The sequence below is a fragment of the Callithrix jacchus genome, chromosome 15 (assembly GCF_049354715.1).
Source record: "Callithrix jacchus isolate 240 chromosome 15, calJac240_pri, whole genome shotgun sequence".
NCBI lineage: Eukaryota > Metazoa > Chordata > Mammalia > Primates > Cebidae > Callithrix > Callithrix jacchus.
In genome coordinates this window covers 100,089,419-100,117,237 of record NC_133516.1, presented here as the reverse complement: position 1 = coordinate 100,117,237, position 27,819 = coordinate 100,089,419, and the positions used below count along the sequence as shown (strand labels likewise).

The 27,819-nt window shown below is 38.2% G+C and overlaps 1 protein-coding gene across 1 annotated transcript in view; it reads right to left on the bottom strand.

Moving 5' to 3' along the window:
• Positions 1 to 14,101: 14,101 nt before the first annotated feature.
• Positions 14,102 to 27,819, bottom strand: part of TRAT1 (T cell receptor associated transmembrane adaptor 1) — a 33,464-nt gene continuing 19,746 nt past the window's right edge. The window contains exons 4-6 of the mRNA XM_003734924.5: positions 19,984 to 20,042; positions 17,917 to 18,005; positions 14,102 to 15,333 (exon numbers count right to left, since the gene is read on the bottom strand). Of these exons, the coding sequence (XP_003734972.1) occupies positions 15,076 to 15,333; positions 17,917 to 18,005; positions 19,984 to 20,042 (406 nt within the window). The 3' untranslated portion in view covers positions 14,102 to 15,075. The remainder of the gene's footprint in view (positions 15,334 to 17,916; positions 18,006 to 19,983; positions 20,043 to 27,819) is intronic.

Below are 27,819 nucleotides of genomic sequence, written 5' to 3'. Positions count from 1 at the left end.
TTCTTTTACAATATGTAACTTGTCTTTCATTCTCTTTACCCTTTCTTTGAAGAAAGATTTTTATATTTTACTGAGTTTATCTAGCTTTTCCTTCATTGTTTGTGATTTTTATACTTTGTTTTAAAAATCTTCCCAAAATGTCCATGACGGGGATATTATTCTACATTTCCCTCTAACAATTGTAGATTTTTGTTTTTCACAGTTACGACCTTAATCATGATTTTTGTGTTTCGTGCGAAAAGGGAATTGTTTTTATTTTGTTTTGTTTTGTTTATCCAGATGGCTATGCAGTTGTGCAAACACAGCTTAATAGGCCATAATGTCACCACCCATCTACAGCGGCACCCCAGTGACTCAGTGTTACTCTGGATTTCTTCTGGGCTCTCTATTCTGTGCTACTGGTCTATTTATCACGGCACCAACACAATAGCATCCTAACAAATCCGATGCTGAGAACTTTATACTTCTCCTTCAAAGTTATTTTAGCTATTCTTGGCCCTGTATACTTCCAAATACATTTTAGAATCAGTCTTTCGGCCTTCATTAAAAAGTGTGTTGGGATTTAGATTGGAATTGGATTGAGTTCATAAATAAATTTGGGGAAAAATGGTATCTCCACAAAGTTTTGTTATTCACGGACGTGGTACTTTTCTCCATTTATTTATACCAACTTTAATGTTTTTCAGCAGAGTTTTGCAAATCTTTGCTAGATTTACATCAAGGTACCATTTATTTATAAATCTTAACTTTTAAATTGCACTTTCTTACTGTTGTGCAAAAACCACTTTTGCATACTGATGTTGATGCCTGGCATGCTTATAAAGTCTCTAATTCTAACATTTCTATAATTTCTTTGGGATTTTTGAAATACACTATAATATATAGGCAGTTACAATTTTTTTTCAATTTTTTTTCTCAAAGTGCTGATAAGGAAGCTACAGAGTCATGACAAATATAAGCAATAATAATAGGCATCCTTCTCTTGTTCTTGATTTGAATGCTGATGCCTTTAATATTCCACCATTATATGTGATGTTGGTGGTAGGTTTTTGGATAGTTTTTTGCTCTTGTTAAGCAAGATAAGACTCGGTTTCCTGGGAGGTTATTTGGTTGGTTGTTTTTAAACAAATGTTGACCTTTCTCTATTGCATTTCTTCATCTATCGATCTTTAATGTAGTCAAGTTATGGATGCCTCTGAAATGCAAACCTGTCAAGATGTTTGAAATACATTTTAGTAATGGTTTTACTAAGGTTTTGCTTGGAGTTTTTTATGCCTACATTCTTGACTGGGTTTGACTGTTTTCTAATCTTAAACCATTGTTGCCATTTGTTTTTGTTATCAAGATTATCATAACCTCCTAAAATGAACTGAGAATTTTCTTTTTCTATTCTCTGACTGAGAAGTCATGTTCCCACCCCTCTCAAGATTCACTCACTCTCTTGATTTTGTGTGTGTGTGTATCTGTGTGCACTGACTTTGATTTATACAAATACAAATAAATACAAATATATGTATATTCTTCTTCCTCCACCCCTACCATCCTTACACAAACGGCAACATACATTATGCGTTGTTCTGCACTATGCTTTACTTTTTTTTTTTTTTTTTTTTTTTTTTTGAGATGAGTCTCGCTCTTGTTACCCAGGCTGGAGTGCAATGGCATGATCTCAGCTCACTGCAACCTCCACCTCCTGGGTTCAAGTGATTCTCCTGCCTCAGCTTCCTGAGTAGCTGGGACTACAGGTGCATGCCACCATGCCCAGCTAAAGTTTTGTATATTTCGTAGAGATGGGGTTTCACCATGTTGGCCAAGATGGTCTCAGTCTCTTGACCTTGTGATCTACCAGCCTCGGCCTCCCAAAGTGCCGGGATTATAGGCGTGAGCCATCGTTCCTGGCCTTGGTAAGTTTTTTCTTTATCCAAAAATTGAAAATTTGTATGGTGCAATTTAATGTGTTTTTTTCAATTTATGCCTAAGTTTAATATTTTCTTTACTATGTTTATTATAACTAAGACTTTCTGAAATCAATTTTCTTTTTCCTGAAATCTCTTCATAGGCATTCTTTTAAATAGTTACATTAGTTGTAAATTCTGTCATTTTAAATTTTTCTGAAAATGTCTTCAGTTTTTGGAAAATATTTTGGTTGGTGCAAAAGTAATTGGGGTTTTTGACATTCCTTTTAGTGGCAAAACTACAATTACTTTTTGCACCAACCTAATAGTTGGGCTGAATGGACAATTCTAGCTTGAGGAGCATTTTATCTCAGCATTTTAAGGATTTTATTCTGTATTAGACTGTTTTCATGCTGCTGATAGGGACATACCCGAGACTGGGCAATTTACAAAAGAAAGAGGTTTAATGGACTTAGTTTCACGTGGCTGGGGAAGCCTCACAATCATGACAGAAGGTAAGGAGGAGCAAGTCGCATCTCATGTGGATGGCTGCACGCAAAGAGAAGCGTTTGTGTAGGGAAATTCACCTTTTTGTAACCATCAGATCTCGTGAGACTTACTATTGTAAGAACAGCACAGGAAAGACCTGCCATTATTCAGATTCAGTTACCTTTCACTGGGTCCCTCCCACAACACATGGGAATTCAGGATGAGATTTGGGTGGGGCACAGCCAAACCATATCATATTCCATTATCTTTCTGGCTTGTGTTCCAGCATTTGAGGAGTCAACTGTCAGAATAATAACTTCTTTATAATGATCTTTTTTCTCTGGCTACTTTAAGATCATCTCTTGGTCTTTGGTGTTTTGCAAATTCAGTATAAAGCATCTAGATATGGATTCATTGTACTTCCTAATCTGCTTATGATTTAATATCATTTTTAGAACATTTTCAGGTATTTCAAATATTGCAAATTTTTCATAATTTTTATTCTCTTCAAGAACATTTGTAACCTCTACATAAAGCTTCTTACTCTCTCAAGTATCTTAACATTCTTTTGTGGTTATTATTTTCATACTGAGTCATTTCTTCAGTTCCCATCAACCACTGGTTAGTCTAACTTATTTCATATCAAATGTTTTATATATTTCAAATATCAAATATCTATATTTTTTCCCTAAAATTTCTTTTTTTCAAACTTGATTGGTCAGTTTTGTTAATGTTTTCTTCTCTTCGTATTTTCAATGCCGTAATTTATTAATTTTCAAACAGTTATAACATGTACATAATTCCAATATTTTGGAAGTTCTGGTGAGAATTTTTAACACAGATAAATGAAATAAAGCCCCGATTCAGATGTTTACAATTTATTTGAGATTCAAAAATGGCTCTCACACATTGTTAAAGTGCTAAGTAGAGGACCGGGTAGTGTGATTTTGGAATATATAGGAAGGACAAGGAATTTACATAACGCCATTGAAGGGGCTGGTCAAAGGAGGCTTAATGAAGGATGTGATGTTTAAGCTAAATCTCAGTGCTGGGGCAGATTATCTTAGGCAGGGAGAGTTAAATCACAGAGCCTCAAAAATGCACAGTATGCTTAGGAAGCAGGAGTCAAGTGTGGTTGGTATATAGGAGACATTGTGAATGAATACAATGTTTCACTGTGAATGAAAGATGTTTAGGGAAGGCGCAAAAAGACATAAGATGCTGGTTAATTAGTTTTGAGAGAGATGAGACAGCCAAGGGTGGCTGGCCGGCAAAACCTCGACTTCAAGCCTAAAGCAGGCTGAAGGCCGAAAAACCAGACTGCTGGTCCCGAATGAAGCCCACCCTTTCCTTACTGACCACTGCCCACCTGCGCACTGGGAGGACAGGGTGGAGCCTCGGGAAGTGCCTGTCGTTTGCATGGGGAGAGGCCTGGCCTCTTCAGTTCCTGGGTCCTGACGTGGGATTCAATCTGTGAGGTGGGAAACCTGCTAGCAGGACTCTCTCTGGCTTTGCTGGGAGTTACTTTTCCTTTTTCCTTTACACCCAGAAAATTCTGCTCCTCACCCTTCTATGTGTCTGTGAACCTAAGCATTCCTGGTCATGTGACAAGAACATGGGTTTAACTGAACTAAGGAGAAAGTTCTGCAACAGTTCGGCCTTTCACATCTAAATGCTTATGAAATGGTGATTCAAGGGTCCTATTACATAAGTCACCAGGCTGTTAGTTAAATGTAGATTTCTAGGCTCCAATAGAAAACTAATGAATCAGAATCACTGAAGTATGTGACTCACATATATAGGCTTTATAAAATCTCCAGGTGATTTTTTACTTCTCACTGAGGCTTGAGAACAATTGATCTAAGCTATGAAAATCAATAAGGGGTTTTAAAAAGGAGTGGAATAATCGGACGTGTCTTAGACACACTCTGAGAGTAAGCAGAAGACTTGAGGGAGAGAGAGAAACTACAAGCTATTGTGGTAAGTCAGGTGAAAGATGCCATGAGCCTGGATGAGGCGGAGAAGAAACGAAATGGGATATACAACATCCACGGGCCTTTGTCCCTTGATTGCGTAAGAGGCAAGGGTGAGGGATGAGTAAACTGCTCCAAGTGGTTTTGCTGTGTTCTTCCATCTCTCTGCCCACAGTCTCCGGGTTCTGGCTTCATCTTCAAAGTAGTAACAAGATGACCGCAGCAGTTCTGGGTGTTGTATCAGATGCAAAAGTGCTCAGATACATGATGAGAAACCATTTCTTCCTGTGGCTCTATTACAACACGCTTGAACTGATTACGCCCCACCTTGATTTCCTTTCCTCAATTTCCTGTGAGGCACGTGGCTGAGTGGGGGTGGGGACAGTGCATTTGCAAAACCAGAATCTGTTGTTGATAGCCTCCAGCCCGATTGGGTGCTGGGTTGGCCATTACATTAGAATAATGACTAGCACATAGTGGGCTTACACAAATATTTGTAGGAAGAATGCCTTTATAGGGTCATTTAATCCCAGCACTTTGGGAGGCCGAGGCGGGTGGATCACGAGGTCAAGAGATGGAGACCATCCTGGTCAACATGGTGAAACCCCGTCTCTACTAAAAATACAAAAAATTAGCTGGGCATGGTGGCTCACGCCTGTAATCCCAGCACTTAGGGAGGCCGAGGCAGGTGGATCACGGGGTCAAGAGATCGAGACCATCCTGGTCAACATGGTGAAACCCCGTCTCTACTAAAAATACACAAAATTAGCTGGGCATGGTGGCGCGTGCCTGTAATCCCAGCTACTCGGGAGGCTGAGGCAGGAGAATTGCCTGAACCCAGGAGGCGGAGGTTGCGGTGAGCCGAGATCGCGCCCTTGCACTCCAGCCTGGGTAACAAGAGCGAAACTCCGTCTTGGGGAAAAAAAAAGAAAATAACAGCCCCTTGCATTTTGCCTACTTCTACATTTACTACCTCATTTGCTCTTTCTTATAATAGCTTGTTAGGTCAATTTAAATGGATATAATTCCTGATAAATTAGCTAGACTCTTAATGTCTTTGTTAAAAAAAGTTGCGGTCATCAGCTTATCTTTTCCATCATGCCTGCCAGAAAAAAGTGCCAGAGATTTTTTTTTTTGTATGAGCATTGATATTGCTTAAAAGCACTGAGGAGGCTGGGTGAGGTGGTTCACGCCTGTAATCCCAGCACTTTGGGAGACCCAGGCAGGCAGATCATTTGATCAGGAGTTTGAGACCAGCCTGACCAACATGGTGTAACCCCATCTCTACCAAAAACACAAAAAATTTAGCCAGGCCTGGTGGTGCATGTCTGTAGTCCCAACTACTCGGGAGGCTGATGCAGGAGAATCACTTGAACCTGGGAGGCGGAGATTGCAGTGAGCCGAGGTTACACCACTGCACCTGTTACGCCTGGGGTAACAGGTAACAGAGCAAGACACAATCTCCAAAAAAAAAAAAAAAAAAAAGGCACTGAGGTGTCAATTACAATAATATTAGTAGGGCAAGTAAGATAACCAATCAGAATTGCAGTTTTCTTCTGGTTATTATCACGGTATTACAAAAATCTTTAAAGTCTTCAAAGTCCTAGAAGAATCCCTTCTTCTAATGATACTTTCCAGGACAAATTCATATTAACAGAGAATAAACAAGTTGACAACAGTTATGAATGTTCACACAAGTCTCCTTGTTGCACAGAACAAGATTGATCCTCTTGTGAATGTTCGTAATGTAATACCTTATCACGTCAGACTGAGTGTATTTGATGATGCAGAAAGCTCTATCTTGTGACTTCAGGAGAGAGGGGCATCTCTTCATCTTTTTTAGCCACCTGTTTGTTAATTGTGAAGACTTGCTTTTTTTTTTTTTTTTGAGACAAGTTTCGCTCTTGTTACCCAGGCTGGAGTGCAATGGCAAGATCTCGGCTCACCACTACCTCCGCCTCTTGGGTTCAGGCAATTCTCCTGCCTCAGCCTCCTGAGGAGCTGGGATTACAGGCACGCGCCACCGTGCCCAGCTAATTTTTGTATCTTTAGTAGAGACGGGGTTTCACCATGTTGACTAGGATGGTCTCGATCTCTTGACCTCGTGATCCACCCACCTCGGCCTCCCAAAGTGCTGGGATTACAGTCTTCAGCCACCGCGCCTGGCCTAGACTTGCATTTTTAAAGGCCAGGCTTGGGAACGTCATTACTTAGCATGAGAAGTGAAAAGCAGGCCTAAGGCCTCATTTTTATTTGCATAAATGGAATAAAGGATGAATAGGATTTTACTTATTAACAGTGAGAGAAGGAGCATGTGGCATTAATCTGCCACATTCTGATTTTGCTAATGAGGAATATGCTAATGTCACAAGAGTGGAGGAATTGACAAGATGTCAACAACTGCAAGTAAAGGTGTTTCTTTCTTAAGATAATCAAAGGTTTAGAAACTTAGAGAGTATGGGCCACTGCAGCACTTCTGGCTAGAGAAGCAAGTTTTCCAGCTCTCTTAAATTCTCCTAAATCTGACTGTTCCACTGCTTTATTCTTTTTCCTAACCAATATTCAGCGCTGAACTCTGCAGACTGTTTTATTTGTCTATTGCTGGAATCTTGTCTTCTCAGGCCCCTGCTAAGGCTGAATAAATTAGATCAGACTGATATTAATTTGGTCATTGATACCAAGTTAGTGACAGAAGTGATATTGTCCTTAACAATTTGATAGTAAGATTTAGAGAGCAGATGAAGTGTAAATAGCCAAGGGATTGTTGCTCTTTTAAAAATAGGTTAATATTTATTTAAAATATCTGTATATGTCTTATCCATTTTCTATTTGATCTCCTTAAGTTACAGTTTTATTCTTTTGGCTGTATTTCTTCTGAACTTGTGAATATTGTAACCAATAATTGTATACAAATTTAATTCCTCAGTTATAGATATATAAAATGTTATCAATTTTAGTAGATGTGAAACAATTTAAAGCATTCGTGAGAATTTCTCCTGTTAATCTTTCAGGAAACTGGCTTTTCTTTCATCTCTACGAATGTTCTGAGTGGTTTGAAGCAGATTCAGTACATGAAAAAACATTAGGTTGGTGCAAAAGTACTTGCAGTCTTTCCATTACTTTTAATGGCAAAGACCACAGTTGCTTTTGCACCAACCTAATACCAACGAATTTCATTCCGCCCACCCTACTTCACCCCAGGTGATGTCATTTTAGTACTCCTTACTAGCTCTTTAAGAGAAGAAATGAAACCAAGATATTTTGGGTAATATTAGATTAGGTCCACCTGTGAATAACAGCCATCTCAAAATAACAGAGGCTTAAATAAAACAGACATTTATCTCTCACATTAAAGAAGGCTGGAGATAGGTGGTCTAAGGCTGTGATGCTGTTCATGTGTCAGGAATTTAGCTCTTTTTATCCTATTTCTCTGCCATCCTCAGCCCATGCATTCTAGCCTGTGATCCAATGTTGCTATTCAGACTTCAGCATCACATCTTTATTCCAGCTGCAGGTAATGAGAAGCCAAAGAAAGGCACAGCAAGCCACAGAGGGACCATTGTCCCAGCTGCTGTGCATCCAGTATTAACGCGAAACATGTTCCAAAGTTAAGCAAGAGAGAGACTTTATTGGAGACGATTGCGATAGAGGAGAGAGGTTACACTCAACTCAGCCTCTGGGTTGAGGGTGAAACAAAGGGCTAGCGAGTTTATAAGAGCTGGGGTGGCAGTAACGGTAGGCCACCTGTGATTGCTAATTAGTCTTGCCCCACCCCCCAAAAAAGAAAATTCTGACCTATCTCCATAACAGAAGGTAGGCTTCTGCCTTCCAGCAGACTGTAGGATGATCCCATTATCTTCCTTCAGAAATTACATTTCAAAGAGATGGTTTTCAGGTTTTTGAGAGAGACATTTCTGGGGTAGTCAAATTGGTAAAAGTTTTTTTGAGGAGACATATACGTTTGAAAGGGAGCCAAATAAATTTGCCACAGAGGAGTTTGTTTTTAAGTAAATACTCTAGGAAAATGGACAGGAAGAAATCTGTCTGAAGTTTAGTCAACCGGAGAAGAAGTTAATGCTGTTTTGATCACCAGTTAAAAGCAAAGATTCTGTACTTAGGAGAAATGGGAGAAGGGAAATTGAAGAAAAACTGATTTGCCCCAGTTTGCTTAAGTTTTTCTCTCTCTCTATTCTTTGTAGAAAGACTAAAAAGTAGAGTATTTAATTCAAAAATTACTTTTTCTCATGGTAGAATTTTTCGGTACTGCTACTGCTTGTATGGTTAAAAAAAAAAAGACAAAACAAAAAAACACACTTTGTGGATGTGGGAGACCCTTCCACTTTTCTAAAAATTCATCCTGTAAGTTAACTTGGATTCGTAAAAAAGTGTTAACTGACCTCCGCCTATGTGAGCCAATTTCCCTTCCTTCTATAAACATAGTGAATCCTGACCTAGCACAATAAACACTGACCAGTAGACTAGTCTTACAACCTGCTGAGTCTCTCCCACCACCAAAACCATTTCCCAGGAGTGCATGGCATTTGCTCCTGCACTTGATAATTCTGGTTCTCCTTGTAATTACATAACATAATTAACTGTTATATGTCCTAATGAAATATGGGTGTGGAGGGAACTTCTCCTATGTTAAATTCACTGATTTCAAAGAATCAATAAACAGAATTGCTAAAAAAAAAAAAAAAAAAAAAATTGCTGACAATTTGGGTAACAGTGAAACAACTTTGGAAGAAAAGCCAAAAATCTTGAGGAATGCTGCAGTTAGATTTCATTAGAAATGTTTAAAGTTCTCATTTCACTTAAAAACAAAACTAAAACTGAGACTGTAGACAGCATTTTATGGGCAATATTTATACAAGAAAAATGACATGGAACTTCAATCATAGACCTACTCAAGGCAAGGCCTTGGCCCTATATCAAAAGTTAATGAGCAAATGTTTATACATTTTAAATTTAAATGTGTATGGTACTTTAAAAAGTTATACCTCATGTAACCCAATTTTTTCAGTTAATCTACCAACTATATTTTTAATCAATGCAGATGGAAGAAAAATACCTACTTAATTCTCAAGTGTGATGATGGATACTGGCATCTTAAAACACGTGTCCATTACACCAGAGGTGGCCAAGAACTCTATTGATTGAGATTCTTTTTCTGTTCTCTTCCATTTTGGTCTAAATAACAAATGTTTCCCTGATTCCAAATGAGATGACTTTCATCTTCCACAGACAAAATTAGACAAAATTGGGCACAAAATTAGGTTTTAGCCTCAATATTGGGATTTATTTATTTATTTATTTATTTTTTGTAATTTAGTTTTGGGTTTTGTTTTTTATGGAGAGTGAATATGAGGTCACTGCAGGGATAACCTCTTTTATATACAAAACTGACAAAAGCTAAGTCATATTAAAGCAAGTGGCATTGATAAAATACTTTCCTGTCAAAATACTTTAATATGAAAATATTACTGTAGATGTAAGTCTTAGTGTTTGTTGAAAGCAACAGACTGTCATTTAACTGGACTTCCTGTTGGATTTTTCCTAAATTAGAAAGGCTGTTAGTGTGTACAGGCTGCCATAAAGTGTCATTATTTTTAAGAACTGTTTTCAAGGGGCCGGGCGCGGTGGCTCAAGCCTTTAATCCCAGCACTTTGGGAGGCCGAGGCGGGTGGATCATGAGGTCGAGAGATCGAGACCATCCTGGTCAACATGGTGAAACCCCGTCTCTACTAAAATACAAAAAATTACCTGGGCATGGTGGCGCATGCCTGTAATCCCAGCTCCTCAGGAGGCTGAGGCAGGAGAATTGTCTGAACCCAGGAGGCGGAGGTTGCGGTGAGCCGAGATCGCGGCATTGCACTCCAGCCTGGGTAACAAGAGTAAAAGTCCATCTCAAAACAACAAAAAAAAAAGAATTGTTTTCAATTTGTTTTAGTTAGCCTCTTTTGATTTGAAATAACAGAAATGCAGGTGCAGCACTTAAAATAGAGAGATTACTATTATTAAATAGATGGGAGACAGAGATAATTAGGAAATAGGCCCCAAGAGTGAGTACTTAAACCTAACTCTAGAAATCAGCTATTCTACGAGTAAATTCTAGACTTAGACTACCTATATTCAAATCCTGAACCTACGGTTTGTGTGACATCAGGCAAGTTACTTTTTATTAGTCTTGTTTTTTTATCTTTAAGATTAGGACTTAATAGCATCTGTCTTTTAGGGTGTTGTGTGATTCAGTATGCAGGTAAGCACTTGTCACAGTGTCTTACATTTAGTAAGTTCTTAATAAATATAACTTGTCATTGTCATGATATGTGATTAGTCTGATTAGTTAATGGAGCTCTGAACTCCAGTCTCTGCCATCTTACTCTTTGTTTCTTTCTCCCTTGTATTTGTATCCTGCTTAGCTCCAGTTCTGTCTATGGCATTTTTTTTTTTTTTTTTTTTTGGTTCTGATCACTATCCAGTCTCTTGTATCTAGATTGGTTCAAAGATGAATCTACTGTCTTCTTCTTATAATATATTCCAACTAGGCCGGGTGCGGTGGCTCAAGCCTGTAATCCCAGCACTTTGGGAGGCCGAGGCGGGTGGATCACGAGGTCAAGAGATCGAGACCATCCTGGTCAACATGGTGAAACCCCGTCTCTACTAAAAATACAAAAAATTAGCTGGGCATGGTGACGTGTGCCTGTAATCCCAGCTCCTCAGGAGGCTGAGGCAGGAGAATTGCCTGAACCCAGGAGGCGGAGGTTGCGGTGAGCCGAGATCGCGCCATTGCACTCCAGCCTGGGTAACAAGAGCGAGACTCCGTCTCAAAAAAAAAAAAAAAAAATAATAATAATATATTCCAACTAATACATGAAGAAGGAATAACAGGACTAGAATAGCATTTTGTAAGCCACTAGTGAAACAGATGATCTTGCCAGGAGTCAGCCAACTATGGCCTCTAGGCTACATCTGGACTGATTCTTTTTGTACATAAAGTTTTATTGAAACTCAAAAAGAGAATCTCCTGTCTTGATTCAGCTACCGTCAGCCATGACTTCCCGGGCAGTAGAAGCTGCGAGTGGGTGCACAAGAGCCCCTCAGAAGAGGTTAAAGGAATGGCAGGCAGCGTCTAGAAGTGTGCCACTGTTGAATTTACATTCTGTCCTGTTCCTTTCTGTCGATGTGCTATTTTTCTGTGTTAATATAAATTGTCTGTTCTGTTTATCGAATGACAAAACCTCAGAGAAAGATTTAAAGCATATGTCTAATAATCACCCACACTTTGCTGTGCAGAAATAAGCCATTTAATACCAAAAGGAAATGAGTTATCCCTTCTATTCTTGAGATTTTGAGCTCAACTTTAAAACATTGTCAGTGAAAATTTCAGGACTTTGAATTCATCTGTTTACTGGCCGTAAATTCTCTTTTCCTTTTCCTACGTACACATTTTTTTTTTTTTTTCAGTTGAAATGTTAAGGCTTATAATGATACAGGTTGAGGATCCATAAACTGAAAATCCAAAATTCAAAATGTTCCAAAATGGAAAACTTTTTGAGTGCCATGACTTCAGAAGTGGAAAATTCCACATCTGACATTATGTGATGAATACACAAAATTATTTACAGATATTACATAAAATGGCCCTCAAGCTATGTGTATATAAACATAAATGAATTTTCTGTTTAGGCTTAAGTCCCATCCTTCAGACACCTCATTACATATGAATATTCAAAAATTTTAAAATCAGAAACACTTCTGGTTCAAATACTGTTACTGAGGGATCTTCATTCTGTATTTCTTCTGGAACATGAGTCCTGAGAACTGCCCCAGGGGATGTATATCTAGTCCCTAATAATTACATGATAATCAGTAATTCATAGCTTATGAACATCTCAAATAGTGCTGGTTAGCTTATGGAATTATACTAAATTACACTAAAAATATACTATAGAATTACAGTAAAGTGGTAAGAATGCCTTGGATTTCTGCTTCTGGCCAAGATAGAATAACATCTTACATTTACCCTCCTACCTGAACATATTCTGCTGGCTGAGCTACTAAAATCCTGACAAAGTAGACGAAACAATGGCACCTGACATTGTTTCAGGCAATGCAGGACAAGGGTCCCTGAAAGATGGGAAATAAGGGCCAGGCACGGTGGCTCACCCCTGTAATCCCAGCACTTTGGGAGGCTGAGACAGGTGGATCACGAGGTCAAGAGATCAAGACCATCCTGGTCAACAAGGTGAAACCCCGTCTCTACTAAAAATACAAAAATTAGCTGGGCATGGTGGTGTGTGCCTATATTCCCAGCTACTCAGGAGGCTGAGGCAGGAGAATTGCTTGAACCCAGGAGGCGGAGGTTGCGGTGAGCCGAGATCGTGCCATTGCACTCCAGCCTGGGTAACAACAGCGAAACTCCATCTCAAAAAAAAAAAAGGGAAACAAATGAGGTAAACCCTCGTACCACCCTATCTTATTGCCTGAAGGAAAGTTTCAGGCCTAGGAGCAGGTAGAGGAAACCTAGGTAAAAGTCCATCGATCTCTTGAATTGAGGAGATGGCGCTCCAGGTCAAGAGAAGTCAAACAGGCAGAGTACTGGAGAGAAGAGAGCTGCATGTAGAGAGAACTCTGGAGGTACCTGAGGAATTGCCCTCGAGTGTTCAGTTAAATACTGGTTAGTGCATGCAAGTGAGAAAACTACCCAAACGTGAGGGAAAATCCACCTGAAAAGAATAAAGAAAACAGTGCTGTGACTCAGACATGACACGGAATAGTGTCTGTTTTCAACAGCTGAAGTGGAAAACCTCATAATTCACGAACAGTGGTACTAAGTACTAAGAAGGACTTTCCTCATAATAAACTAAATTTAACTTAGTTTATAAACTGTTCTGGCTTAGTCTAACAAAATTTAAAAGCAAGATTCTAAATGATCAAATTATGTTTCAGTAACTTGTTGGTTTTCAGTGAGCTATGTAACTAGCTAAAAACATAGCTCAAAAACATTTATAGGAATACCAAGGTATGCATGGCCAATCCAAGGAAAATTTACAGTGTTTTCTGCCCAATCAAAAATCATAAGGCATTTAAAGAGGCAGAAAAATATAACCCACAATGAGAAAAATAAATCAGTTGAAACTCAGAGTGACAGATGATAGAAGTAGTACATTTTAAAAAGCATTAAAGCAGTTGTTATCATTGTATTCATCCATTCAAGAAGTTAGAGGAGAGATTAAGTATGTTAGATAGAGACATGAAAGATGGGGGACAAAAGACCCACACTAAATTTGTGGAAATAAAAACTAAGTTACCTGAGATTAAAAAGTCCCTATCTAGGATTATGGCAGATTAGATGATTTAGAAGAAAAGATTCATAGACTTGGAGACATAGCAAGAAAAACTATCCAAAATGAAATACAAAAAAGAATGAAATAAAATAAACAGATAAGTAAAATGTGGGACCATTTGCAAGTAATGGAAAAACTTGAAAATGCGAAGGGTCACAGAAAAAAAAATTGGTCATTTCCCCCCAAATTTGATGAAAACTATAAATACATAGATCTAAGAATCTCAACAAATTCCAAACACAAGACACTTGAAAAATAACCATACCTTGGCACATTATAATCAAATTAGAACCAGTAATAAGAAAAATCTTAATCAGAAAAATAATGTATATCACACATAAGGAGAAAGACAAGTATTACAGTAGACGTTTCATCAGAAACAGTGAGAAGATAGTGAAGCAATATTTTTTTAATTACTGAAAGAAACATTGTCATCTCAACCTTGCTTTTTGTATCAATAAATTGTTTTTAAAGTCATTAAAATTATTTAAACTCTGATTTGGTTATCAGTGGTGCTACGCAGACATTAAAATCATGATATATAAGTGTATTTATATATAGTTAAATATAACAGTGAAAATAAATCCACAATATATTGTTAAGAAAGTTTAAGTCATGTGTACAAAATAAAACACAATTTTGGTTAAAAAAAAAAAGAGAAACAGCTGATGTATACATATAAGCATCTCAGAAAAATATTTAGAAGGATATATAGAAAGTTTTTCAAAGTGATTGTCTCTAGTAGAATTTCTCAACTCTTTTTGATATTTCTTTGCTGTTGCAAGGAGCATACATTAATTTGACAATTTTTGAAATAGTAAAGGTATCTTTGGGAAAAATACCTTGTAGGAAGATTATATTACTTCTCTTAGTAACGCATTTTAATGTTTCCTATACCTTTCAATCAGAAATTTCTTTTAATTATGGGGTGTTTCCCATTGGTGAGAAAGGAGAATTAAAAGAACAAGACTCATTGGCTTTTTCTTCTAATGTGTTCCAGAATACATTCATGCTTAAATTTTGTTTTATTTCCCTAAGTATTAGGTATTGTGAATTTGTAATTTTGTTATCAGGCTCAATTTTCAAACTGGATTTTATTAATTTTTAGCATATGTGTTGCTGAGGTGAGCACATTAAGGCTTTACATTTTAGTAGTTAAGCATTTTTTAACTTATTTGAAATGCTGGTTTTCATGGTGTTACATTTGGCATGCGTAAGTGTAAGCTCTGAATAAGAGGTAAGCCACCATCCCATCAACAGATGAGGTCATCATCCCGCCACCAGGTCCTTCTGTGGCCTCCGTGGATCTTGTTTTTTTAGCAACCATCTTCAGCAGGAGCCAAATCATTGAGCTAGATCATGGTCCAGCTAGTTTCTAGGTTCTCTTTTAGCACGGATCAATCCAAACAGTCTAACGGGATCATCATGAATGTTCTCCTCTACTGCCTGGCTTTCTGGGGAGAAACTGTCTACTAAGGTGGTCTTAGAAATGCTGGCATCCGGTGCATGTGATTGCTCATCTCCATCCTTGTCTGACAAATGGGTATTCTGTTTCCTGGGCTTTCTGCGCTTCCCCTTAATGCTGTGATCAAGTGAGGCGTAGCACATCTGTGTTTCGTTGGTTGCCTAAAAGAAAGGGATGTAAATTTCTCATTGTTATTTTGTTCTTTAACTTGACTTCTGGAAATTTCTATGGCCTGTGAAAACCAAGTAACTTGTTTCTGGGCCTCATCTACCTTGTTTTGTCAAATCTGTCAGCACAAAAAACAAAAACAAAAACAACAGAAAACGATAGTCAACCAGCATTGTTGAGTTGAAAAAGTGCTTAGACAAAGCTTTTTCCTACATTTTTCTTTCTTTCTTGTACTCTAACTGTACATGAACATTTCAGGTTGATTCTTACCTGCCCTACCTTCCACCTAAGGTAGTTCTGGCCCTACATTTCTCTTACCAAGTAACAATACTCTAGTTTATTAAAATAGAAACAAACAAGGTCTCCTCTACATGTACCTAATAAGTGGTCATTTAATGGTACCACAACAGTCCCCAGTTTTTTCTACATGTTCAAGATTTGGAAGTATAAAGATAACAATATTCACTTATATGATAGATATTTCGTAAATAACTAAATTTATCTTTCCCTATTATTTTCTTATCTGCCTTCCCCAGATCCCTTTTGAGCTCATTTTAGGTTGGCCTTGGAGATGTCCATTCACATCCAAGATGGCCCAGTGGGCTTCTCTGGACTAGAGCTGGGTCAGTACTAAAATGAGAAAGACAGGAAACTAGGTTATCTAGGGGAAACAATATGCTAAAGGCAAGACCTTGAGTTTGGCGTTGGAAAGACTACGACTGAATCCCAGCTCTGCCATGCAGTGATCATGGGGCCTTGGCAGGTTTTTAAAAACTATTCTGAGCCTCAATTTTCTTGCCTAGAAAACGTGAATCATCATCGTAGGGTTGGTATGGTTAGTAAATAGAGATAATGTATGTGGAAGCCATAACTGTTATCCAAAAGTAAGGTAGCATTGTAATTATTAAAAGGTGTAGACTAAAACTGAAGACAGCCATTGAAAAAACCAAAGATGTATGTATTATGCATTATTCTTTAAGACTAGGCCAAAATTGTATTGATTTGCAGGGACAAGGGTGAAGAAACAACATTTGGATTAACATTTCATTTCTAATGTATAAGTAAGCATCTCCCCATTGGCATTTATTTTCATGCTAAGAGTGAAATGTTTTATATGCTCTGCCGGATACGTGTGTGTGTGTGTGTGTGTGTGTGCGCGCGCGCGCGTGTGTTTTGAGACAGAGTTTTCCTCTTGTCCAGGCTGGAGTGCAGTGGTGTGATCTCAGCTCATTGCAACCTCCGCCTCCTGGGTTCAAGTCATTCTCCTGTCTCAACCTCCCGAGTAGCTGGGATTACAGGCCCCCACCACCACGCCCAGCTAATTTTCAGTACAGACAGGGTTTCAACAGGTTGGCCAGGCCTGACCTCAGGTGATCCACCTGCCTCAGCCTCCCAAAGATCTGGGATTATAGGCGTAAGCCACCACGCCTTACCATGCTGGTTTTTTTTGTTTGTCTGTTTTGTTTTTTGCTTTTTGTCAAGTTTTTATTCTTAATAGCCTCATTTCTGGAAAAATTATAATAGCTGCCTGACTGGATCTGTGTTCTAGTCTCTTCACACTGCCATCTACTGTCGTCCAGTTATTTCTAATTTAATCGCAATGTGTTTTGTTTATTTATATCTGAAAGCATTCCAAATAACATATGCGTGATCAACAGTTGGTCAACTTGTATTGAGTGCTGCAGAGTAAACAGTGCGAGTCCTAAGAAAGGACCACAAGTTGTATGTTTCATAGTCACTGGAGACTTCCACAGTGCGGTGTTAGTTAAGTGTATGAGTGAAAAACACATCATCAGAATAAAGGAATGTGTATCAATGGAAAGAAATCTAAGCAATAGAGAAAGAAGTTAAGAATCAGTTTAGAAATTAGAAAGAAAAACAGGTTGATGTAAGGTTTTTTTTTTAATATTGGAGGGATTTTGCATATTGTTAGGTAAATAGTATTGAGTTATTAAAAAATGGAAATGAGAAAAATCAAAATAATTGAAAGTACAAGATCCTGAAAGAATTAGGAGAAATGGTCAAGATCATGAATAAGAGCTTTGGCTTTGGAAAGAAGAAAGGATGCATCTGATACAGGAAGAAAAGATTAGAGATTTGGACATAAAGAGAAGAGGAGCAAGCTCACACTTGTATTCCTCCAATTTTCTAGGATTTGTGAACTCACTTTATTACTAGGATTTCTGATTAACTCTCTAAGGTCTCCCTCTCCCTACTCCAGCTCTGTCTTTTGAATCCCTGACATTTAGGTCTTGTGAGCATTAGCCATGTGTCAACTTCTATATTTATCTCTGTGACACACACAAAATTTTCAATCAGACAGAAAAAACTTAATAGATTTTGAGGGAATAATGAAATTATTCCTAACTAATCTATTGTCTTTGTGATTGTATACAACTGACTCTTTGAATATGGTTTGAGTTCTGTTTATATGCCTCCGAATTAGAGCTCAGGACCTAGAACTTGACACCTGATTGACGGTAAACTTTCTAACAGGCTATTTCAGATGTGTATCATAATGTACTGCTATTATGCTCTTGAAACATGCAAATGTGGAAACAGAAAACAAAACTCACCTGTGCAGATGGGGTAGCTTCTTGCATCTTATTTACAGATTTCTCTGGTCGGGCTTTCATTTGTTCATAGCAATTTTCATCCATTGGTTCTTGGGAGTTAAAAAGATTGTAATTTATAGTAGAAAATTTAAAAAATCTAGTATGAATAAAAACATGTGATCCAAACAACATTTGGCTGCAAATATAAACCACCCAAAAATCACTTAACTAGTCTCTTTGGGGGAGATAGAAAGAGGTAAGCAAGCCCAAACTGTCACCTGCAGATCAGGCAGCGAAGTCTTTTGAGCTATAGGATTAGTAAGATAAAGGTACGTCCTTGGCATGAGAAGTCAGTCATATGACTTATACCATTGCAGGACACGACAGTCTTAAACTACCATGTGGATGTTACAGAGATCCCACAGGTTAAAGGATTGCCTGTATTCTCCATTTGGATAGACTGCAAATGGTGCATGGTGGCACAGAGCACAGTGCACATACATCAGTTTAGAATTTTGAAATTTATTCCTTGAGTAAGGAGTTTTACTCAGAGGCATTTTAAGTCCAGCATTCTAATTTTGAAATAGAGGCTTTAGATTATGACTTGTTCCATCGATCAGTGACAGGACGTCTCAGCCAGACTGTGTAAGGGTCTGGGGCTGCACAATGCTGGTCCAGCAGATCTGTGCTCATTTAATCCTGCAGGGCCATATCTTTGAATCATTCACACCTGCCTTCCCCCAGACGGTCCATTTACAAGGAAGAAAGAGAAATAGTGACTCATAGGATGGCTGGTAACCTGGCAGAAGTGTGGACTGCACCACTTTGACCCTCAGAGAGAAAAAGACATGTTTACTATAACCAAAGCAACTTAATAATCATCGAGCCCTTTCTGAAAAGCAACAGAAAAAGGGTATGTAGAGTGGTGTTTCTCAAATCATGGTTCACGGAAAATCTGCCTCAGAATCATCTGGGAGGTTAAGTAGCAGATTCCGGAGCCTTAGCCTGGACCTGCTAAATCAGAATCTGTGCAAGTGGCACCTGGGCTTACTTAAGTATGGAAGTTACGGGTGTGATGGGTTTGGAGCCACCAGAATACACCAGAATTTGAGCAGTTGAATATTACAGATGGCCAGCATGATTTTGCGAAGTGAAATGGGGATAAATTATTTTTAATAGTACGTTTCCAAAAAATAATTTTTGATTCCTTCCAGTGCTAGAGGACACTCTACAATGAAAGAAAAGATAAAAATACATTCTTAAATCATATAATAAAAGAAAATTCTCACATTTCTAACTTTAGGATGATTCTATACTGTTGTAATATATAGATATTTAGATAAATTTAGTATATTACTGGATGTCTCTGTGTTCAAAATTTGGAGTTCAACAGTAATTAACCCCTAGGTCTCTCTGATATATTGAATGAGTACTTGCAGGCAAAGGGTGGCAGTTTCTATCATCAGAACTCTAGGATCAGACCAAGGTTATCTGTCTTGAGAAATTTAGGGGTGCTTTATTTTTAGGTGTCTGAGATGATACAAATGATAAGGGATTCTGGGAATTGAAGAGCACTTAAGAACAAAATAAATATGTAAACCACTCAGCATCAATTTAGTTCCTCTTTCTCCCACCTGCCATCATTCCAGCCCTGCATTCTCGATTTAAAACATGGGAAACCAAATAAACTGTTGATTGTTCTGTGTTATTCACTACATGTTTGCTTTTGTTTACCAAGCACGAAGCACTGTTTCTGTGGACCACTTTCTGGTCTAGAAACAGCTTTATTTCATAGCATTTGATGTGTGTCAGAATTCGCGGTAATAGTCTTCCTGTATTCTATCACTACTGAAGTGAAATGAGAATATAGAGAAACAGGATGTTGACTGAGAGAGGCTGTTGTAATACAACTTACAATATGCAGCTTTGGAAATACAGACTAATTAACATACTGAAAGGACCTGAATTGATGGCTACCACTGGAGATCTAAGTGTGATTGTGATTTTTTTAAGTGCCACTTAAATTATTTTTGAAACCAAGTGGGATTTACTTGATTTGTTTATAAATATAATTTATGGAAAACTTACCTGAAATCATATCTAAGTTACCATAAATTGGTGTGTCTTCAATATAATACTCATCAGCCCTGTAATGAGGAAAAATAATTTACCTTATTAGATTCCACTTTTCACATAATTCATAACTAATTTCTCAGCTAAATTCAATATTGAGTGAACTATTGCCTGTTCTTGGTTAGCCTTAGCCAACCATGGTAGAAGTGTTCTCATGCAGGTGAGAACATGCATGCATGCATGTATGTGTGTGGACATGTGTTTGTGTAAATTTAAAAAGTTGGTGTTTGGACCTTCTTACAGGGAATAATGATAGCAAATACTTATTCAACAGTACAGTGTATTAGGTGCTACATCGAATATACTTCATATGTTTGTTCTTTTAATTCTCTCAATTCCAACATAGGTATATAGATAAGGAATCGGAGGCACAGAGAGGTTATATAACTTGCTTAATTTACTAGACTAGTAAATAGCACAGCTAGAATTAGTACCCAGGTAATCCATGCTTCTTATTGTATAACATACTAGCTCTTTACCCATCAAGAATATCAGTCCAAACAGTCTTTTAAAACCATGTTTTTCTAAGCATTAGAGGCTGAAGTTAGTGGATCTGATAAAATGATCGATCACCTAATATGTCCAGATACTGGGTTATGTGTTTTACGTACATTACATCAAAAACCCACAAAGAAAATCTCCAAAAGTAGTACTTTTATCCCCTGCTTTACACAGGAGAATCCTGAGATTCAGCTAGATTAATTTATTTTCCCTAGGCTTATCTCAAATATCAGCAGTAACTACCGATTATGAAAACTTTTCTCTATGCAAGTGCTCATTGAGCCCTTAAGACAATAATATGAGATGCCTGTTTTTATCTCTCTTGTGCATATAAGGTATTTGCAACTCATAGAGGTTAATGACATAGTCAGAGATACACAGTCAGTAACTCACAGTGCTAGGTTTTCTTTTTTTATTATTATTGTACTTTAAGTTCTGAGATACATGTGCAGAACGTGAAGGTTTGTTACACAGGTATATACATACCATGGTAGTTTGCTGTACCCATCAGCCGTCATCTACATTACGTATTTCACCCCCCAACAGGCCCTACTGTGTGATGTTCCCCTTCCTGTGTCCATGTGTTCTCATTGTTCAACTCCCATTTATGAGTGAAAACATGCAGTGTTTGGTTGTCTGTTCCTGTTTGCTGAGAATGATGGTTTCCAGCTTCATCCAGGTCCCTAAAAAGGATGTGAACTCATCTTTTTTATTATTGCGTAGTATTCCATGGTGTATATGTGCCACATTTTGTTTATCCAGTCTATCATTGATGGGCATTTGGGTTGGCTCCAAGTCTTTGCGATGGTGAACAGTGCTGCAGTAAACATAGGTGTGCATGTATCTTAATAGTAGAATGATTTATAATTCTTTGATTATATACCCAGTAACGGGATTGCTGGGTCAAAGGATATTTTGGTTTTAGATCCTTGAGGAATCAGCAGTGCTAGGATTGTACAGCAAGTTTGGTCATAAAGCCCTGTGCTCAGTCCACATCATGAGGAAGCTATTCAGAGGGTGATATAATTCAAAGGCTGTAGAGAAACAGTCTGGAGACTATACAGCAACCACAGTTCTATGTCTCTTCCACCCCCAAGTCAAGAGAACTGACACGAATACACAGCTCTTTGCTCTTGCTAGCTGATTAAAGTTCCTTCCAGCCTCATGTGAGGAATGCTGTTAGGATTACAGTATACACCCTACCACTGTCACCAGACTGTCATTCTACCAATGTCATCCTACCAATCATGATGGCCCTAGTGACCAGATTTCATAATGATAGTCTGGGAACTGGGGAACTTATCAGGTGGTGAGAGTGGCATTTCATAAAAAGTACCAACGGCTTTAACTTTGAGATTACATGTCACTGAGAGCTGGCAGCAATTGCATCAAAAGAAAAAAAAAGGACTCAACTCAAGGCATTTCACCCGAATTACTCCCCATGCTACTGGAAAAAGACACAGTATATTTAAATAGTAAGTGGGTATTCTAAACAAAGAATATATGGGCATACACTTCACTTATCTGATAACAAAGGAACTCATCTGTAACCTTTCTTTCCAGCCGGTAATTCAGTATAGCTTAATGTTGGGATACCAAGTAGTCCCTGCTCATGATTTTTCTCCATGCCAAGAATATAAGAGCAAAAGGGGCAGAATTTTTAATAAGACAATCCATCCATTTTTCTAGCCCACATAGATAGCAGATACAACTTGCAAATGATAAATCACTTCCAAAAAACGAATATTGTTTCATTCCCTATGAATGAAAATGACATGTGATATATAACGCAGTGCCCATGTCTACAGACCCATCTCAAATGATTAATCATCTCAATAAACTATTATTCAGGACCAATTGCCTAACAAACAAATTAAAAAATATATTCTTGGCAATACCAAATAGCTCCAGCCTATTGTGAATATGTAATAAACCTCAGGAGCAAATGTTTGGCAGTGTTTTATGTGGATGATTAATTACATTTAAAAATAAGTTAATAATTGAACTCCTATCCGAGAGGTGAGTGCACTTCTGAGTTTTGAGCCATATCAGACTCTCCATTGTTCTGAACATACCTGAAATGATTCTCTAACCAATAAGTACATTTACCGACACTCCAAAGTTAAGAAAAACGTGTTAATTCTGTTACTATGGTTCAGATTTTGTGCTTTCATTTATATTTTTTCTAGTTCCTATTTTTTACATTTTTATTTACATTTATGATTTGATTAGATCTTTTAAAAGTCCCTCAAGTAGTTTGTGATCCAAGTCCATTTAAATAACTAAATTTAAATTTAAAAAAATTACTTCTTGATCACCTTGGACTTAAATTCTCTAAGTTTAGATCGTCTTACTTAAAAAATGAGAATATTAAATTAGTTGATTTCTATTGTTCTTTTCAGCTCTCAAGTTCTAGGATACAAATGCAGGATTCCAACATCCAAATAGAATTGAAAAGCATTTTTACAAAATTAAATAAATCTATTTTAAGTTTGCCATATCTGAGAGGTTGCCAGATATGAGAAAGGGCAAGTTTTGGGATCTGTCGGAAGTTGGTTTTGGTAATCGCTAACCTGAGGAGCTTCATAGTTGTTAATCTGAATAGGCAAAGATGTAAGTCTGGGCTCTGTGAGCATGTAAATGTTTAAATGTTCATGTAATGAAAGAATACGACATTATCTGTGGAATGAGTCCCTGGGCGCTCTGATGTTTAAGATTCAGAAACCAGCAAAGGAGAAGGGGCTGCTGGTAAGAGAAGAGGAAAACCAACGAGGAAGGTGGCTCAGAGCCCAGAGAATCAAATGTTTCAAGTAGACAGTGTCAGGGTGTCAAATGCTTTAGCGGGACCCAGCAAGATGACACTGAGGTTTGGTCATGGTAACCTTGACAAGAGCAGAGTCAGTGCCTTAGTGAGGATATATGGAATCGAGTAAGTTCAAGAAAGAAGAAGAAAAGAGGAAGAAGAGCCAGCAAATATGGCCAGAACACAGACGGAACTTTCAAGTGTTACTGTAAAAGAGAAAAGAGCAATGGAGAGGTAGCTGTAAGGCAATTAAGTTTCAAGGCGGTGGTTTTTTTTTTTTTTTTTTTTTTTTTTTTTTGAGACAGAGTTTTGCTCGTTACTCAGGCTGGAGTGCAATGGCACGATCTCGGCTCACCACAACCTCCACCTCCCGGGTTCAGGCAATTCTCCTGCCTCAGCCTCCCCAGTAGCTGGGATTACAGGCACACGCCACCATGCCCAGCTAATTTTTTTTCATATTTTTAGTAGAGATGGGGTTTCACCATGTTGACCAGGATGGTCTCGATCTCTTGACCTCGTGATCCACCTGCCTCGGCCTCCCAAAGTGCTGGGATTACAGGCATGAGCCACCGGAAACAATACAGCCTGTTTATATATTGGTGGGAATGATACAAAAGGGATAGAAAAAGTAACAATGCAGAAGAAAAAAGGAAAAGTTGCTAGAGTGATGCATACATGCTTATTACATTTTTCCCCTCTCTAGCATGGCTGTGATATGGGTATAGATGTCTTGAACTTGACATAGGAGGGCACCATATGGAGAACCGTGATTCAGAGGAAGAGTATAAATCTTGGCAGTATTTCGTGTGACTGAGGCTGAGAAGTGAATCCAGTAATGTCTTCTGTGAAGTGTTGGTTAATGGATGCCCAGAGCCGTGATATCTAACATCCATTTTCTCATTCTGTTGATCTGTGTTCAAGTGCCTCTCTCATATGCTCATTTCTTTGTAAAGTCTGTTAAGCACAATGAGCACACATTGCCTGTGCTGTAGATCCCTTCAAAAGAAGGGTCTTTTGTCAAAGATTGGCAGGAAGAATACCAGAGAGAACTGCCAGCATGAAGATTTCTAAAATGACAGGGAATCCAAGAGCAGTGACAGAGCTAGAGGTGACAAGGGGGCCACCAGGAATAAGGCTTGGGGAACCCCAAGATTCTCAGAATGACTTAGGAAATGGATGAGACTTCTTGCAGTTACACAGCGTTGGGGCTTGGGTTATGGTTATTTGTACATTAAAACAAACAGGAGGTTGGAAGATGTAGAGACACTTTGGTTACACAGGTGGCACTGGGTCTAGTGATAGCCTCACCTGTATAGCCACTTGGAAGTCTGAGATGTCAGGGAAGGGGGACCCAAGAGTTCTGTTTTCATAAGGAATCTCAACCTTGAGAACCAGAGAACAGATGAGACTAAAGATCTACACAGGGCAACAGTTACATTTAGGTGGCATAGTTAGCAAAGAAGGGAAATGAGGAAGATCCCCACCCTGCAGAGCTCCAGACATTGAGAAATCACCCAAAAGTAGAATAGCTGAGCTGAATGAATGTTTTATGATTGAAGCACCTCCGGTGTCCCCTAGAAGTGGGTCATGAAAAGCTGCTGGAAATGTGTCCTGAGACTCTGAAAACTGAGGAGTCATGATGAGGTTAACGTAATCATAAACCTCAACCGCTTTCTTCAATTAGGGTGCGAACATATTGCAAGTGGGCAGGAATTTTCAGAGACATCGATTTTTATTTAATAAGGTGGCAGCTTTTTAATCAACTACCCTCTGTAAATAACGTTTTATATTATAAGCCTTATTCTTTAAATGATAAAACCAAAGTTCACCAGTGCTCATTTCCCCAGGACTACGAATCTACTGATTGCAAGTCTGTTTAAAATCTAGAATTGCCTGGATCTCAAATCCATGATAGTCTCACAGTATTATCTTCCTAACACAAATCAAAAGACAAGAATTATGTTTTAAATGAAAAATAAAGTGACCCAAGGGTTAATACCAGAAAGTGTGTATTTGACTTTCTGTTAGATTTAGATGCCATGTTCTCCTTAAAGTGATCATATTTCTGACCTACTATTGCAGGAAGGGCAGGGATTTGGGAACACAGAAATAAGAGGAGAGAAGCAATTTCCTTCCCTTCCGGCATAAGCCAGTATTGGATAGGCATGGGGAGAGTGCAACAGGGAACTCAGTGTGATGGAAGTTTATTTCCTATCTGTCTGGCCACAAACCATGTTGGAACTGAAGAGGCATCAGTAATGCAAGCCCCACCGGTGAAACCTCGACCTTATTTTCACTTGCTCTGTTTTAGTGTTTAATGGAGTGAGATGGTTTTTAGTTTGCTTATTTGTTTGTGAAGCTTCCATGCCCCTTTACAAAAGTGATTTTTGGTTCCCAACCCACGTAATCAAGAGAAATAGACAAAATATAATGTATATACATAAACTTGCAGATTAAAACATGAATCCTTTTTTACAGAAAAAATCTGCATTGTATATTCAAATTTTGGCTAACTAGAGATTTGTTACAATAGACAATAGATTATTAATCCTTACGGGAAAGATTTTTGCCTTTCCATCTTTGTATCTTTGCTGTTGAAGGACAGTTCTCTGGGTGACTTTGCACCAAACGAGTTCTTTCTTTCTCACTTATAATTTTTAAGAATAACTGTAGAATGTGCTGGAAATGCAACATTCAGGGATAAAGAAGAATTGGCTGGAACAGCGTAGGTTTTCTTCCAGTCTCTCATAGAAACAGGACATCCTTCAGTGCTTTAGCTCAGCATATTCTGTTGCCCGTCAGGGATAAACCCAAAGGTGGGCTGCTTTCTGGGGTCCTTCAGTGGCAGTGCAGGTGGGGAACAGGAAGATGAGTTTCTATCCACCTTGGGCAGCTTTCCTGAGCCTTGGGGAATTCGCTCCTAATGAATCTTAGACGTTGGTTGTCCTTTGCTGTGTATCTGTAAGTAATACACTCACTTTATGTAACCCATTCTTTGTGTGATTTCTCTTACCAGACTCAGGCAAGTAGTAAATGTGCAGCTCAAGATACAACGGGCTGAAGTACTGGGACGCCGCCTCTTGGTAGTTGGCATAGTAACGATCTTTGCTATCCTACATCCTCCCTTGGGATTGGTATTCAGCAAACATATTTTGCAATTGTCTAGCACAGTACCTATTTGTTGAGTGAATATTTATTGAATGAATATATGTTATAAAAGCCTCTTTCTTACATTTGCTCTACAGCTAAGAGCCTGATTGCTTTGATGCAGCAATCTTATCAATTTTTCCTCTCATTCCTCCCATCCTAATCCCTAAACCACCAACCTAATTTAGCACAATGATCAAATCACAAGGCTTTCTATTACATTCCATCTTAATTGCCCTTCAAATTACAAGTATTAAATAGATCATTAAAGAGATTAGCTTTTATTGTGTGGTTATATAGGATTTTCTTCACCATTATGTGTTGTTAAAAAAAATATGAAAGAGCAATAAGCAAATCACTCTTGATTTAATAAGCTAATGACTTGGAAATTATCAAAGAATCCAATGTTAAGAGTGGTCAGATAAACAAAGATTTTGTGTGTGAGCGTGTGCCTGCAGCCCAGATCTTATACTTGCTCAAGATTTTCATATGGAAAAATAATTTTGTTTTTTTAAAAAAAACCTTTAGGAGACCAAGAAGGCAGCCGGGTGCGGTGGCTCACGCCTATAATCCCAGCACTTTGGGAGGCCGAGGTCGGTGAACCCCGTCTCTACTCAAAAAATACAAAAAATTAGCTGGGCATGGTGGCGCGTGCCTGTAATCCCAGCTACTCAGGAGGCTGAGGCAGGAGAATTGCCTGAACCCAGGAGGCGGAGGTTGCGGTGAGCCGAGATGGCGCCATTGCACTCCAGCCTGGGTAACAAGCAAAACTCCGTTTCAAAAAAAAAAAAGACCAAAAAGGCTTATAATCTTATCCTACCCAGTGAGAAAAAAGCTATGTTTTTCAGAGACCTTTCAGTCTACCATTTCAGAAAGATCTTGAAGAGCCCTCTAGGAAATTCTCTTTATTTAGAATTTCTTTTACTCCTGAAAAAGAAATCTCCAATACATTGACACATCTGGGTCAGAATATACTATCCAAAAAAAGTAAAATTTATTTACTATAATTTATGCCATAAATGCTTTTTTTTTTAAAAGTATACTACTTTACAAATTTATTTGCAACTAGCTCAATAACTATTAAAGAGAATAAGTTATATCTATAACTGCATATTCTTTCAGAGAATCTGCTTATCACATTTCCCTACTGACTGACATTATCTTTACAAATAGCAGAGGGCTAAGCATCCCTGTATATATCAATGTGTATACATATCTTAAATTGTATTAGGTTGCCGGATTCTTTTCTACTATAGATTTGGAATTCCGTATCTAAGCTGGATCATAATCGAAGATATCTGCTCTTGAAATTAATGAGAATTCTACAGATACCAGGTTAG